The 13,674-nt window shown below is 44.7% G+C and overlaps 4 protein-coding genes across 7 annotated transcripts; 2 read left to right on the forward strand and 2 right to left on the reverse strand.

The window, feature by feature from the left end:
• Nucleotides 1-309: 309 nt before the first annotated feature.
• Nucleotides 310-3,462, forward strand: LOC132793100 (isoleucine--tRNA ligase, mitochondrial). Its single transcript, XM_060802771.1, has 6 exons — nt 310-517; nt 575-854; nt 910-1,114; nt 1,177-2,364; nt 2,423-2,753; nt 2,806-3,462. Exons 1-6 carry the CDS (start codon nt 353-355, stop codon nt 3,460-3,462), a joined length of 2,826 nt encoding a protein of 941 aa, XP_060658754.1. The 5' UTR covers nt 310-352.
• Nucleotides 3,463-3,490: 28 nt separating this feature from the next.
• On the reverse strand, nt 3,491-6,006 carry LOC132793102 (integrator complex subunit 9). The gene is made up of 3 exons (XM_060802774.1): nt 5,904-6,006; nt 4,674-5,831; nt 3,491-4,589 (listed from the first exon to the last, which is right to left on the reverse strand). The coding sequence occupies exons 1-3, from the start codon at nt 5,910-5,912 to the stop codon at nt 3,780-3,782; spliced, it is 1,977 nt and encodes a 658-aa protein (XP_060658757.1). The 5' UTR covers nt 5,913-6,006; the 3' UTR covers nt 3,491-3,779.
• Nucleotides 6,007-6,104: 98 nt separating this feature from the next.
• On the forward strand, nt 6,105-6,832 carry LOC132793104 (MRN complex-interacting protein). Its single transcript, XM_060802776.1, is given in 2 exon segments — nt 6,105-6,170; nt 6,226-6,832. Coding segments are annotated over 2 exon segments (639 nt in total). The 5' UTR covers nt 6,105-6,119; the 3' UTR covers nt 6,814-6,832.
• Nucleotides 6,833-6,854: 22 nt separating this feature from the next.
• LOC132793101 (zinc finger RNA-binding protein) lies at nt 6,855-13,606 on the reverse strand. Of its 4 annotated transcripts, XR_009633074.1 has the most exons (6): nt 13,505-13,605; nt 11,475-12,972; nt 10,890-11,414; nt 7,961-8,169; nt 7,090-7,902; nt 6,855-7,010 (listed from the first exon to the last, which is right to left on the reverse strand). XR_009633074.1 is itself a non-coding variant. In XM_060802772.1 (5 exons), the coding sequence occupies exons 2-5, from the start codon at nt 12,955-12,957 to the stop codon at nt 7,336-7,338; spliced, it is 2,784 nt and encodes a 927-aa protein (XP_060658755.1). In that variant the 5' UTR covers nt 12,958-12,972; nt 13,505-13,605; the 3' UTR covers nt 6,855-7,335. The 4 variants fall into 4 exon arrangements, 2 of the variants coding, with proteins under 2 accessions (XP_060658755.1, XP_060658756.1); XM_060802772.1 differs by having other exon boundaries at nt 6,855-7,902; XM_060802773.1 differs by lacking the exon at nt 13,505-13,605 and adding an exon at nt 13,104-13,221 and having other exon boundaries at nt 6,855-7,902.
• Between the last annotated feature and the right edge of the window lie 68 nt (nt 13,607-13,674).

Here is a 13,674-nt window from a genome sequence, read left to right on the forward strand (position 1 = left end):
TAGCTAAAATACATTTCAAATTTTATAAATAACTAATTATTTGTAATTAAGCACTGCAGTAATGTACTGTAAGAAATACTAAACGCCGCATTGATTGACCCACTTGCTAAAGAGCTTGAATTAGTAATACATTAATTACTATTAATTTGTATATCATTATTACATAATGCAATACTCACAAGTTAATATAATTGTAGTTATACCATACCTAGTTAATTTTACACACTCCGCTTTATTTCAAATTTTCAATTTATGCGCGCCATCTTTAAAATTCACTTCCAATAGCGCGTCAGCTGTTCGAACAGCTGATTGTCATTTGCGCCGGCTGCGCTTTGTTTTGATTACGTACAAAATGTTGCGTGTTATTCGAGCCAGTGTCGTTACTCGCTTTTATTCTGTGAAAACTGCCAAGAAAGATGCACAAAAATATACAGACACAATTAATTTACCACGCACCAAGTTTCCCAATCGTTTAACAGCCGCCAAACGCGAGGAACTCGAACGGCAAATACTCGATGTAAGTTTTGACCAACTGGAATCACATGGAAGACTTTGTTAAAATGTTTACTTACAGCACAAGATCGCCACAGCTTATCAGCATCAGGAGAAGCACAAAGGCAAGCCAACCTTTGTGCTGCACGATGGACCACCTTATGCCAATGGCCAGCTGCATATGGGACACGCTGTCAATAAGATCCTCAAGGACATCACATTGCGGCAGCGTGTGGCACATGGACAGCAGGTGAACTACATTCCAGGCTGGGATTGCCACGGACTGCCTATTGAGCTGAAAGCCACAAATGCTGCCGCTGTTGCTGCTGGCGAGCAAAGTGCTCTCGAGATTCGTCAGAAATGTAAGTTTGTGTTGTTAACAATCGAAATTGTTTTTTAATATGGATGTGGATGCAGCTCGTGCCTTTGCGTTGGAGGCCATTGCATCACAGCAGCAGGACTTTCGCAGCTGGGGCATTTTGGCCAGCTGGCAGCCAGATAACATATACTTAACATTCAAGCCAAGGTTCACTGCCAACCAGCTGCAAATGTTTTACAATCTATACGAACGTGGTTTGGTCTATCGTGATCTCAAGCCCGTCTATTGGTCACCCTCTTCCAGGTGAGCTTTGCTATACTTTACGTCTTATAACTAAATTCTCATCAAATCCCTTTCCTTCATAGAACCGCACTGGCGGAAGCGGAGCTGGAGTATGATGCCAATTTCATCAGTCCCTCTGTATACCTGAGGTTCGCCTTGAAAGGATTGCCAACGACTGACAAGCAAATCTTTGCCTTGGTCTGGACTACAACGCCTTGGACGCTGCCCAGTAATCAGGCCATTTGCTACAACAGTTCCTTGGAGTATGTGCTAGTCAAGCTGTCGAATCGCAGTCCAGATGAACTTTATCTCATGGCCTCGGCACTCGTGGCGGACTTTGAGGCAACGACTCAACTGAAATGTGAGATTGTGCAGCGATTTTCAGGCAGCGATTTAAGCAACTGCAGCTATCAGCATCCCATAGACAAATCCCAGACAGCGCTGCCCTTCTTTGATGCCGCGCATGTGCAGGACAGCAAAGGCACTGGATTGGTGCACACGGCGCCCGCTCATGGTCCGGATGACTTTCTGATCAGTTTGGCCAACAAATTGTCGGTGAAATGTTATGTAAATGAAGCTGGTGTTTATACCCAAGAGGCGCCTGAGTTTCTGCGTGAACGATCTGTGCTGGGCGAAGGCAATACGCTCGTGTTGCAACATCTAGCTGCGGATGTGGTGCATGCCTCTCAGCTGCAGCATTCATATCCCATCGATTGGCGCACCAAGCAACCTGTAATTATACGTGCCAGCGAGCAGTGGTTCATCAACACAGACAAGTTGAAGGCGCCCGCAGCTGCTGCGTTGGAGCAGGTGGAAATCTATCCTCGTGTCAATGCGGAGGCGAGCAAGAAGGCGATGCTAACACAGCTGAACAAGCGTCCCTATTGGTGCATCTCACGACAACGTGCCTGGGGCGTGCCCATACCTGTGCTCTACAAGCGGCACAACAAGGAAGTGGTAGTCAGTGAGGCACTCATCAAACATCTCTGTACTCTGCTGCACAACGAGGGATCCATGGACTTTTGGTGGTCAAAGCCACTAGAGGAATTATTGCCTGAGCAGCTGCTAAAGCAACTTGGTTGCAGTGCAACTGATCTGGTCAAAGGCAGTGATATATTTGACATATGGTTTGATTCCGGCAGCACTTGGTCTGCTGTGCTGAAGGATAACAAAGTGGCTGATCTCTATCTAGAGGGCTATGATCAATTCACCGGTTGGTTTCAATCCTCGCTGCTTACCAGCATTGCAGCAAGGAATTGTGCGCCTTACAAGTGAGTAAAAAGTGAATTATACTGTTTATCTAACCATCTAAATAATCTACTTGAATAGAGCACTCTTTGTGCATGGGTTTACGGTGGATGAGAAGGGTCACAAGATGTCCAAGTCACTGGGCAATGTCATCTCGCCCAAGCAAATCACCAAGAAGTATGGCACCGATGCGCTGCGCTGGTGGGTGGCTTCACATGGCACCCAGCACATGGCCATCACAGTGAGCGACAAGTTGCTTCAGCAATCCGCTGAGAGTTTGAGCAAAGTTCGCGGCACATTGCGTTATCTGAATGGCGTCATCCAGCAGGGGGAGCAGCAACAGTTGTCACTACAAGATGCCAGCTATTTGGACAAGTATTTACTGCATCAGCTACTCAATTTCGAAGAGGAGGTAAGAGTTGAATAGTAACTACAATTTCATTACTCTAAATCTTTGTTTCCAGATCGAGAAGCTGTACAATGCCTATGAATACAATCGAGTTGTGGCCTGCATCCAAAACTTCCTCGCAAATCAAGTCTCTGGCATTTATGTGCATCTCATCAAGGATCGTTTGTATTGCGGTGATGAGCAGCAATTGAAAGTGATTCGTCACACGTTGACGCAATGCTACAAACAACTCTGCAAGGCTTTGTGGCCCATTGCTCCATTTTTGATTGAAGAGAGCTGGAGTTACTTTGATGCAGCTGGCGGCGTTTTTCACGAGCAAACTGTGCAGGGTCTGAAAGAGTGGCATAATCTGGAAGCCAATCAGATTGTAAACACAGCCTTGGAAGTGAAGCGGATCATTAATCAGCAGGCTGGCGATGTCAACAGTTGGCATCTGGCAGTGAACATCACTTGCAACTCGCAACAACAATTGGAGCAGCTGTCAGCATTGAATGATGGTAAATTGAATGAAGCTGTGGTCAACTCGGAGCTGAGCGAGATACTCCAAGTGGGCAGCGTGACACTGCAGGCGGAGTTGAACTCTGGAGCAACTGCAGCGATAGTCAAGCTGAACAGCTCCGATGCGGCGCTTTGTCCGCGTTGTCGTCGCTTCAACATAGTGGAGGAAGAGATCTGCAAGCGCTGTGCGAACATACTAGCTGTGAAACAGTAGTTTAATAATTAATTGTTGTTTAGCTTATATTAAATTTATAGAAAACTAACAAGTTTAGATCTTCGACTTTAAGTGTAGTACAATGGAAGTTTGAAATTATAAGACGTTTCCATCTCCTCTCATCTGGACTGTAAACTTGAGTCAATCAATAGTCAGTCAGATAGAAAACTTGTGTATAGATTAAATTGTTAAGATCTTTGACTCAAATTATAAGAGCTTTGCTGTGTATAAATTGCAGTCTTCCACCTCCTCTGCGCGTTGATAGTTAAGTCTGTCCAAAAAGTAGTTTATAGATTAAGGTGTATATTTGTAGATTCTTAGAAACTCTGCAAGCACTTGAGCAAAGTGTCGCGTAGCTTGAGTCGTGTCGTCGGTTTGCCACCGCAAATGATGTGTGTCTCATTGTCTTCAAATTTGATGGTCGTATCCTCATTGACCAACTGCAGCGTCAAATTGCCTCCACTACGATCCATTTTGATGTTGGAGAAGCCATCCTGCGCCAGTCGCTTCATAAGCGCATCTACATCGATGCTTCCATATTCATATTTGACATTCTTGAGCACATCTTCCTTGGAGGGAACAGTGTTGTGACTGCCGCTGCTCGAGCTGGGCTCCTCCTTGATCGTTTCCGCACACGGCTGTATGCAATGCACCTTGTCCTTGACCTGCAGCACTCCAGTGAGCGTGGACAGCGAGACGCCAGCTGTCACCTCTCGTGCCAATATCTTTTGCGCCAGCTCTGAGGCAATATAGATGCGATCCAGCTTGCGCTTTAAAGGCAGCCTGATTATCTCGCCACATTTGAAAGTAATAATCTTTTTGTCCGGTTGCTCGATAAACAGATTGGGTGCCGAGGGATGTGGCTTGGTGTATGCCTCGGGTATGACCAGCACATTGGGCTTCAGCTCCTTGATCAACTTGTTGGCCTGCTGATAGTTGAGCGAGGTGTCGATGGGACAGTAGAAGGCTTTCATGGCCAGTGGCTGGAAGGGCGCCAATACTTGCAGGTAAGGAAAATCGGGTTCCGTGAATATAATCGAGTTGTTTGGGTTGTTGCCCCACATCTCGATGAAATGCACAGCGTCGCCAAAGCGCAGACTAGGATGGCCACAGAACACCACGCAGGGCTGTTGAGAAGGAAAGGAAGTTTACTAATAATAATAACAATATATAATAGTGATAACTGTTTCTAATGTAAACAGTGAACTCACCTGTCGAAAGTCCTTGCTAAAGCCCTCCGAGAACACGTGATTATAATGCTTCAGTTTCGAGTTACGTAGGTAGAAGGCATGTGGAAAAGGATCGTCGGGCACATAGACCTTGTTCTGCTTAGCCGAGCTCAGCCACTCGGCCAAGATGTTGGAGTAGGCCAACGAACTGTCTGCAACCGGGGATATAAAGAACATGGGCACATTATTGAGTCCAGCATTCTCCAGATTCTGGGTGAGACACTCAAACAAATCGTAGACAACACCCGAAGGATAACAAGGAATCAATGCTGAGCCATTGTTCCGTATGGTAAGCGCCACATTCATGCACAGCTCTCCCAACTTGGTGTCAGGATTTACAGTTGGCGCCTGTGTTAAACCCGTCATGATCAAAACGTCCGCATGCTTGAGTGCCGACTGATTAATGGGACGGGGATGAGTTGTCAGCGTGGAGGAGCCGCTCACATAGCAGATCTTCTCATGTGCAGTGCTCAGCACCCAGTTGCTGGAGCCGAGACAATACCCTGAACTAACAGGCGTGGCAATGAATGCGCCTAGAATGTCCAGCTTCTCATCGTAGCCCATGATGGTAACCTTGGATAGACTGCCCTGGACATCTTTGAGACTGAAGATGGTGCGCCACTTCTTGGCACGGAAGGCTTCACTCAATGGACTCGGCAGCAGATGCAGCTTCTCCTTCCACAAGCGTGCTGTGCATGCTTTGGGCGACACTTCAATGTAATCGACGAGTTCCTCGAGAAAGAAGCGTCCAATTTGCAGCGTCGGTTCCGTCGCATAGACTTTGCCCTTAAAGCCAGTATTTTCCGTTATATAGGGTAAAGCGAGCATGTTTAGATAGTTGGAGATAAGTATAACATCAATTTCGCTGAAATCAAGCATTTTGTCCATCGGCAAATTGAACTCGGGCACAGAGTCCACAAACACACGACCACAGCACTCCTTGAGCTCGCCATCCATTTGTGGATCATGATCGCTGCTCGGCACAAAGTTTGGTAGATTGGAAAGCTTCAAACTCTGCACAAAGGGGAGCGGGAGGAAGTTGAGCACCGTTTGTTCGGTGAGACCGCAATCGAGCATTATGCGGAGTCCCTTGAACGTGATGATGTAGCATGGTTTCGCCAAGTCACCGCTAAGGCAATACTACAAAATTTATAAGCCAGATAAATTTATTATTGTCATTTCCCTTGATAAGGTTTCTTGTTTGTCACTTACCAATCGCATCTTGATCGAGTATTGTTAAAACGGTGTCAACCGTTCTGTGATCAGCGTCGCTGTGGCGTCGAATAACTAATAAACAGCTGACCGCGAAAAACAAACGGCAATAAAGTCCTAAAATGCGACATCATGCATAACGCAGTATATTGAAAGTTGTAAACTGCGGTCACTCTGTTTCTTGGTTGTTTTTGAAATTCGAGTAATCTTGTTGCGATGTCTCAGCAAATCCGCGTTTAGGAATGCAACGAATGTGATTTATACCAGGTGTGTTAAAGTAATTATATACTCTTGCCTTTTGTATTTAATTATTGTTGCTTAGGTGGACATTGTCAAAAAGTCCAATAAGTGGGACTGCAAAGTTTGCCGCCAAAAGCAAGTCGTACTTCGGGAATTCTTTCGAGGAACTGGAGCCGAATGTCGCCTGAAAGTGCAAGAACTAAATCTGGAGCATGGACAAAAACGCCATGCACAGGAAGAACGTCAGATATTAGATGCGCAGGATGCTGGACTGGATACTGATGTCTTGCCAGCCCAGCGAACAAGTAAATGGGCTGCTTTTGTGGACAAGCCGACAGAACAAGCATCAAGAAATGATTTCATGTCATCACAATCAGTTAAGCGACCAAGTAAATGGGCTGCCTACGTGGATGAGTCAACAAATCAACTACCAAAGGTTGACCGACGTACAATTAATAAACTCACCAAAGGATCTAGTAAATGGGCTGCCTTTGTTGATGAACAGGAACCACCACAGATGCGACGGAAGTCTTCAGCAACAAGCCTGGGCTCTGATGAAGTGGAGTTTTCCTCTGCGAAAAGCAGATCAAGTGGTTCCAACAAACGCAGGTCCGAAGATAATTCCAGTGCCAACATAAAGCCTTTTTCCAAATGGCAAAAATTTCTTTGAACTCTTCTTAATCATATTACTAAGTTAAGCAACTAATAAAGTATTGTTGTATAGGTATTTTTATTAAAATTGATTTGTTTTCATAATATTTGAAACGCGTAATGGAAGCCGTTGAGTACATATTTGATGTGTATAGAGAATCAACGCTTCCATCGGACTAATCGAATATAATTTTGCATTTAAGAGTTCTGCATAATCTAGAAAAAAATGCAATTAATTGAATTAATCATTATTATTATTATATTATATTGTTAGTTTGGGGTTCTTGCTATTTACGTTTTGCTTTGTTGCTGCTTTCATAATAAATACGACGGCAACATGTTTGACATGATAAACATATAAAATATTCAATCCATTTTCAATTAGTTTCAATGGAAATAGTAGTTAGGCATTTGCAATCGGGGGCGTAATTCTGTTTCTGAATTACACAAGATTAGATTGAGAAGAAAAATTGTTGATTCATAATTATTGACGACAGACTACGTAGTATATTCCTAATTTGCTGAGTGCTGCGGCGGATGCTTAGGCCGTGGCGGGAACAGCCGGAGTTATATCCTTCTTGGCAACCTTCTCATCCGAACCAGTTTCCTCGATGTCAGCGGGATCCGCTTCCGAAACGCCTGCCTTGCCGGATGAGCGACGTCGCTTGCGATTAATACGCCACGGACGTATGGGAAATTTCATGGCTGGCAGTTGTTCCATGCCAAGCACTTTGAACATCTGGCGGAAAGCAATGTAACGCAGAAATAGCTGCGATGACACGGTGAGATCTTCACGTTCCTGCTTTGACAGTTGCTGCAGAGCATCGGTCGGGTCCTTCTCGCAGGGATCCAACAGACCGGGTCCATTGATCAGAAAACCCGATGACAAAGCCTCCATAATGCGACGCAAGCAGTCGCCAGGTGAGATGGGGAAACCAGCCGACGAAATCACCTTCTCCACCAGCAGCTCGAGCGACCATTGTGGCAACGATTGCCACGACGAGACGCGCTGGCAAAGATCACGCAATATACGAATAACCATCACGCACGATTGCAAGCCAGTTGCACGTGCCTGGAACCATTTGGCATGACGTAAATCAGCAAGTGCCTGCCAAGGAAACATTATTCAAATAAACTTCTTTATGTGACGGGCATGAAATACTCACCCGTAAACAAGGTTCGCGTGGCAAAAACTCTGAATCGGCGGCTTCCTCCGTCTTGGCAGCTTCATCCGCTTTTGTTGCAGAGGCCGAATCACAAGCCTCGCGCAGCAGTGGCGATGTCAGCGTAATCTTGACTGCCACCACTTCATCCAGAACAATAACCGAAGCCTCCTCGGCATTAACCTCGACGCGATAGTTGACCTGCGTGTCACCTGTAAGTGGAGAGTTAAAACAGTCATCGATTAGTCGCATAAAAAGTGAAAAACAACTGGTTTATCTACGCTTAGAAAAGAGACAAACATTGTAGGTAGTAGATGGAGTATATAGAATACCAAGTGTGGGCCCACAATATACATACATATATAAGTATGTATATACAATTATTTATATGTATATTCACATATATATGATACGATAATGCAGCACATCTGACAATCAAAAGCAAAATGTAAATGTTTGTTTCTTCCTACGTTCCACAGATAACAAAATTCCGCTCTGTTCCCAGCAAACATCCATAAATCATCATCATGAACTAGTAATAGTTGTATATTGTATGTTATGTATATAGTATATGGTATCGTAAGTATTTCAAGTATATGTCTTGCGTGCTGGGATCGGACCGGTTAGCCAGCGGGATTGGCGGCGGCATCATCTGATGCTGCTTCACCTCCAGCTCCAACACCGACTCGGCCTCATAAACGGAATTGCAAATTCCGATAATCGGAAGTCAAAGTTGCAATTCCCCTTAGAGTGTAACTTAGTTTAGGGTTTTAAAAGACTAAAAACATTGACCGAAATTTGTTGTCGGAGAAATCTTGAGCACCTGGAAATTTCGGTCGCAATTTTTGGCAGTTTTTAAAAGTATTTGATATTTTTTTGTAATACAATCAAGTTTGATACACACATAACGGCTGCTTGGAGATTGAAAAAGCTGCCCCATATTGCTTCAATTTTCATTTTAGGGGGCGCAACAATTTTGGATGGATAACAAAATGCTTAAGGTACTTGGATATCATAATTCCATGTGTACCATTATCATCTAAGCGCCTTACGCGTCTGTCTTGTGTGGATCAATCGCATTGCTTCTGGTTGTTTTGGCCGTTTCATTTTTTTTTTGGTCTTTTCTTTTTTTCGTAACAATAATACTATATGCGATAGTATTGTCAAAGGACTTTATTTACACAAAGTTTCTTCGCAATTGGAAGTGGAAAGTGGGGGAGAGAGAGAGAAAGAAAGTGGCAAGTGGCGTGTGGCAAAGTGACAAGTAAAAGTAGAGCATCAAACAAACAAGAGCACATCGCTGGTGCCCATAAACTTTGTATAAATATATTCCTTTGGCTGAGAAATTCGTTAGATTTCATTTCATTTGAATTGAATTGAAATTGAATGGAATTCGATTCGATTCGTTTGGTTTGGTTAAAATTGAATTGATTTGATTTGCGTCGATTCGATTCGATTTGATTCGGTTTCATTTGTGTTCCACACATATAATCGATATCGAATTCGAAGTCGAACTTCTTTTTTTCGGCACATCCGCTTTCAGTTTCCGTTCGCGGGCACACATTTTTCAGTGGACTGAGGTACGGATTACGGAGTACGGATTACTGCTTGTGTGTTACCATTACGATTACGATTATCTCTCCGTTGATTAGATTATCTCCACCACCAGCAGCAGTAGAAGTAGAAGTAGAGCAGAGCAGAGCAGATCAGTAGTGACAGCAGCAGCAGCGACTCTCTGGGAAATCTATTGACACGGCTATAACCCTGACACCTGAGTGTGAGGAGTACTCTGTGAGTGATATCATCTCAAGGCTAAGAGGAGGGCTCAAATCTTATCCTGCAGATAGAGAAGCTGAAAACGGCAAATACGTTTATATTTTTTACTTTTGTTTGTTTTTTTTTTTGGTTGGTTGGTTTGGTTTGTTTTTTCGTTTTGTTGTTTTGATTTTGGTTTGTAGTTGATGTTTGTTGTAGATCTTGATAATTTTGTTGTTGTTGTTGCTTATTTGGCTGCTGTTGTTTCGTTGTTTTGTTTTGCTTCCGTTCGTTTGTTCGTTGTTTTCAAAACAATTTCAAATTCCACACCACGGCAACAACAACACAACACAACACAGGTCTCAACAGTAGTCGATTATGTAACATACATATTTTTGTTCTTATTATTTTATGTCTAATTATCAAAACAATAATTTGCACTTTTTCCACACAAATTGCGCATCGCAAACGACTAAATTTGATTCGACATATTTATGAATATGTCCATTTATCTCACATTATGTGCATTGCAATTGTTCATTTCTTTTTTTTTTTTGTCAGCATCATTTCTTTAGCGCTCCGAAAAGTTTTTCTCTCTCTTGGCGAACTTCACATTGTCAAGTTGGCCAGACGATTTCAATATAAACATAGGATATTATTTATTTTTTGGATTTGCTGCTTTTGATTTTGCAATTTGTCGCGTTTATCTATTCGACATGGATATGTCTTGGAATCACATTAAAGAGTTATACGAGCAATAGAATTCAATTCTATTTGCAACATTTTTGTGAGCCAAAGCTCAAATACCACATCATCAAATATTCAAATATTTATATTATAAATACGAGTCGGGAGAATTTAGTTTTAGTGTAAGGAACAAAACATAAATAATTCAGTATAATAAAATATAGTTTTGTTCCCAATAAAAGGTATTTTCTTTTGGGTATTAAAACTGCAGCAAGCTTGATAAGTTGATAAGGTAAAAGGTTGTTAAAACTTGGATGAGTGCTGTGTGTATTTGTGTGTGTGAGTGTGTGGAAAGCCTAAGACATATCCATGCTACACTTAAATTCCCCCTTATTAAACAGGGAAAGCTTGTGCTATAAGCTATTTTTCTGGAAAAAGTTATCGCACAAATGACATCGAAGTCGAAGTCGCTGCTCTTTTGCTAACTTACCTGCCACCTCCTTCAGTTTGTCGGGCAACAAATTGGCCACACGCTGCAGCAGACTTGTGGTTGGCTTCTCCGCACAGAGGACGACCAGCTCGACAGCGGTGTCGCCGTGGAGCAGCAGACCCTTGGCCAAAAAGCCAACACGCATCACGCCCTTCAAGATGCGCACCACATTGCCGCCATTGTCGGCATCCTTGTGAAACGAGAATATCTGATTATCACGACCATCCTTCTCCGACGGTTTATCAGTTTTCTCCTTCTTCACCACAGCCGCATCGCTCTCCTCCGCTGCTGGCGTATTGGGCAGCTCAACCAAAGCATCCGAGACGAGCTTGAGAGCGCGTTCAGTGTGTGAAACAATGCGTTGTATAGTCTGCAGCTCCTCCTCCATCGGATAGATCTCGGCATGACGTGCGATGGCGTGACGATCATCGGTGCTCTCTGGACGACGCACATTGCCACCGACGCCCGGCATCATGCCAAAGTGCGGTGGTGGACCACCGCCAACGCGGCCAAAGCGTTGAGCGCCTGATCAAGAAATTACGAATTAGTTAATGATCTTGATAGTTATGTAATTTGTTGACTTACCTCCAAAGCTGCGCGACATCCAATTGTTGTAGTCATATTCCTCGGTGTACTGGCGATTGCGCTGCTCATCCCAGTAGCTGCTGCCCTCGTGATCATCGCCACGATGCGAAGACATCAGCGCACGTTGAGCACGTGCCTCGGCCAGGCGACGCTGTCGTGGCGTTGGCTTGAAATCGACAACCAGATCGGGTTGCACTTTCCGCTTGTATTGCAAGCGATGGCGACGTCCCTTCATGTGCATCTCTTTGGCATTGGGATCATTGAACTTGCAGTCGCACAGCTTGCAATTAAAGCTGAGTATTTTGCCCTCATCGTCCTTCACTTCCTCGATGTATTCGCCGCCCACTGGCTTAATGTTGTCGGTGTTCTCCAGCGAATCATCCATATCATCCATGTTCTCAGTAGAAGCAGCAGCAGATGCTGCTGGAGTGGTTTCAGCTTCAGCTTGTTCAGACTTGATTGAGGAGGCTGCCGCAGAAGGAGCAGCTCCAGCGGCACCAGCAGCAGGTGCAGCTGGCACAAAGTTAATCTTGCCCATTTTCTTGGGCTCCTCAGAAGGTATGGGCTTACCCAGCTTCTGATGCAGCTTTACCACCTTCTGATGCTTGGCGCCACGCACATGCGCCGCATACGCATCAGTCCCGGTGCAGGTGACGTCGCACAACTCACAGTGATAGTTGTTGCCACGATTCTGTGTGCTATTCGTAGCAGTTGCCTGCATCTTGAGCGATGCCTCGCGCTTCTTGTGCTTTTGTCCCTCCAAGTGCTCGCGATACGTTTGCGGTCCGGCGCATGAAATCTTGCAAACCTCGCAGTAGTGAAGTTGCTGTGGACGTGGTGGTGCCTTAGGACGTAAACCACGCAGTGCAGCCGCTCCTGGGATGGTGGGTCCCATCTTGCGTTGATACCAGCTGTTGTTGCCACCGCCGCCGTTGTTGGGCTTCTGACCTCCAGGATGCTGTTGGGCCACATACATGCTGGCCGCATTGTAGAGTGCCGTGTCGTAGCCACTGTAGCTATTGCCTGCAGCCACATTGGGTGGCGGCTTTGGCGCTCCATTCGATTTGTCCATTTTACCCATGCCGCCTTTGGCTGCTGAATTGGGATTCTTGACGGGCGGTGCCGAGTAGTGTGTCTTGCTTACTGCTGCCGCGGCTGCTGCTGCCGCTGAGGCCGTGTTGTAGCTGGCCGGCGCTTGCTGATAGAATGTTTTTGTGGCATCGTACGATTGCATGGCGCTGCGATAATCCCCATAGCCGCCATAGCCGGGCGCACCGCCAGCAGCAGCGCCGGCCGCTGCATAACCGCCGCCTCCACCTCCGCCGCCGGGGCCACCACCGCCCCCTTGGCCAGCAGCCACAGCAGCATTTTGATAGGCAGCGGCATTTGCATATGTTGCATTCGTTACCGCCGGATAGGTGACTTGTCCCGTGTTGTACTGCGTGCCGCCGTAGTTGAATCCGGCATAGTTATTGTTCGCCATTGCCACGCAAAATTGCTGTTTTTTTACAAACAAAACATACAAATTACCAATCAATGCAAATCACTCATTATTATTACCCCCCGCCCTCGCGTTACTTCATGCATCCATCAGCTGTATGATGACAAATATCAGTTTGTTCTACTTACATTTACTTGTTATTACTTTCTTATTGCTATTTTAGTCTTCACAACAAAAATATTTATTGACTTTGATTTGTGCTTGCCGCAATAATAGTCTGTTTATCTGTTTTAATATAGAATGCGTGGAAAAAGTGCTTTTAGTCACGTCATCTCACCTCTCGCTCGCACTCTCACACTGTCTGTTCTGTCACTGGCAAATAACGTAAAGCGAAATCTCCCACACCACCACACTATACCGTTCGTTTTCCGACTATATCGATTTTTTGTGTGATATCAAACGGCACTTTAGTTGCATTTTTCATGTATGCAAATGTCACGCACGCACGCTAATCAATGTTAAACATGTCACATAACAACCAGCACATAAAAGCAAAACGTTTAAAACACAATTTGTGCAATTAAATTACCTTTTATGTGGACTATGATGAAAATTTTCCTGTCTGTGTGAACCGGCGACAGCGAGCGATGTAAAATATGACCGTATGCGGTATATCGAAAAGTACTATTTTGTCCCTGAAACTATAAGAAAAATACTGTTTGCCTACAAGCGGTTTTCGCAGGTGAGCTGAATTTTTAA

This window comes from Drosophila nasuta, chromosome 3 (genome assembly GCF_023558535.2).
Source record: "Drosophila nasuta strain 15112-1781.00 chromosome 3, ASM2355853v1, whole genome shotgun sequence".
In the NCBI taxonomy this organism is placed as follows: Eukaryota; Metazoa; Arthropoda; class Insecta; order Diptera; family Drosophilidae; genus Drosophila; species Drosophila nasuta.

Coding starts and splice junctions, on each gene's coding strand:
- LOC132793102 (XM_060802774.1), bottom strand. Junction 4,590..4,673: donor TTAGCAAGGACTTTCGACAG/GTGAGTTCACTG, acceptor CCTTCTCAACAG/CCCTGCGTGGTGTTCTGTGG.
- LOC132793100 (XM_060802771.1), top strand. CDS start 353: ATGTTGCGTGTTATTCGAGCCAGTGTCGTTACTCGCTTTTATTCTGTG. Junction 518..574: donor TCGAACGGCAAATACTCGAT/GTAAGTTTTGAC, acceptor GTTTACTTACAG/CACAAGATCGCCACAGCTTA. Junction 2,754..2,805: donor TACTCAATTTCGAAGAGGAG/GTAAGAGTTGAA, acceptor CTTTGTTTCCAG/ATCGAGAAGCTGTACAATGC.
- LOC132793101 (XM_060802772.1), bottom strand. CDS start 12,957: ATGGCGAACAATAACTATGCCGGATTCAACTACGGCGGCACGCAGTAC. Junction 8,170..10,889: donor CAAACTGAAGGAGGTGGCAG/GTAAGTTAGCAA, acceptor CTCCACTTACAG/GTGACACGCAGGTCAACTAT. Junction 7,903..7,960: donor CACGCGAACCTTGTTTACGG/GTGAGTATTTCA, acceptor TTTCCTTGGCAG/GCACTTGCTGATTTACGTCA.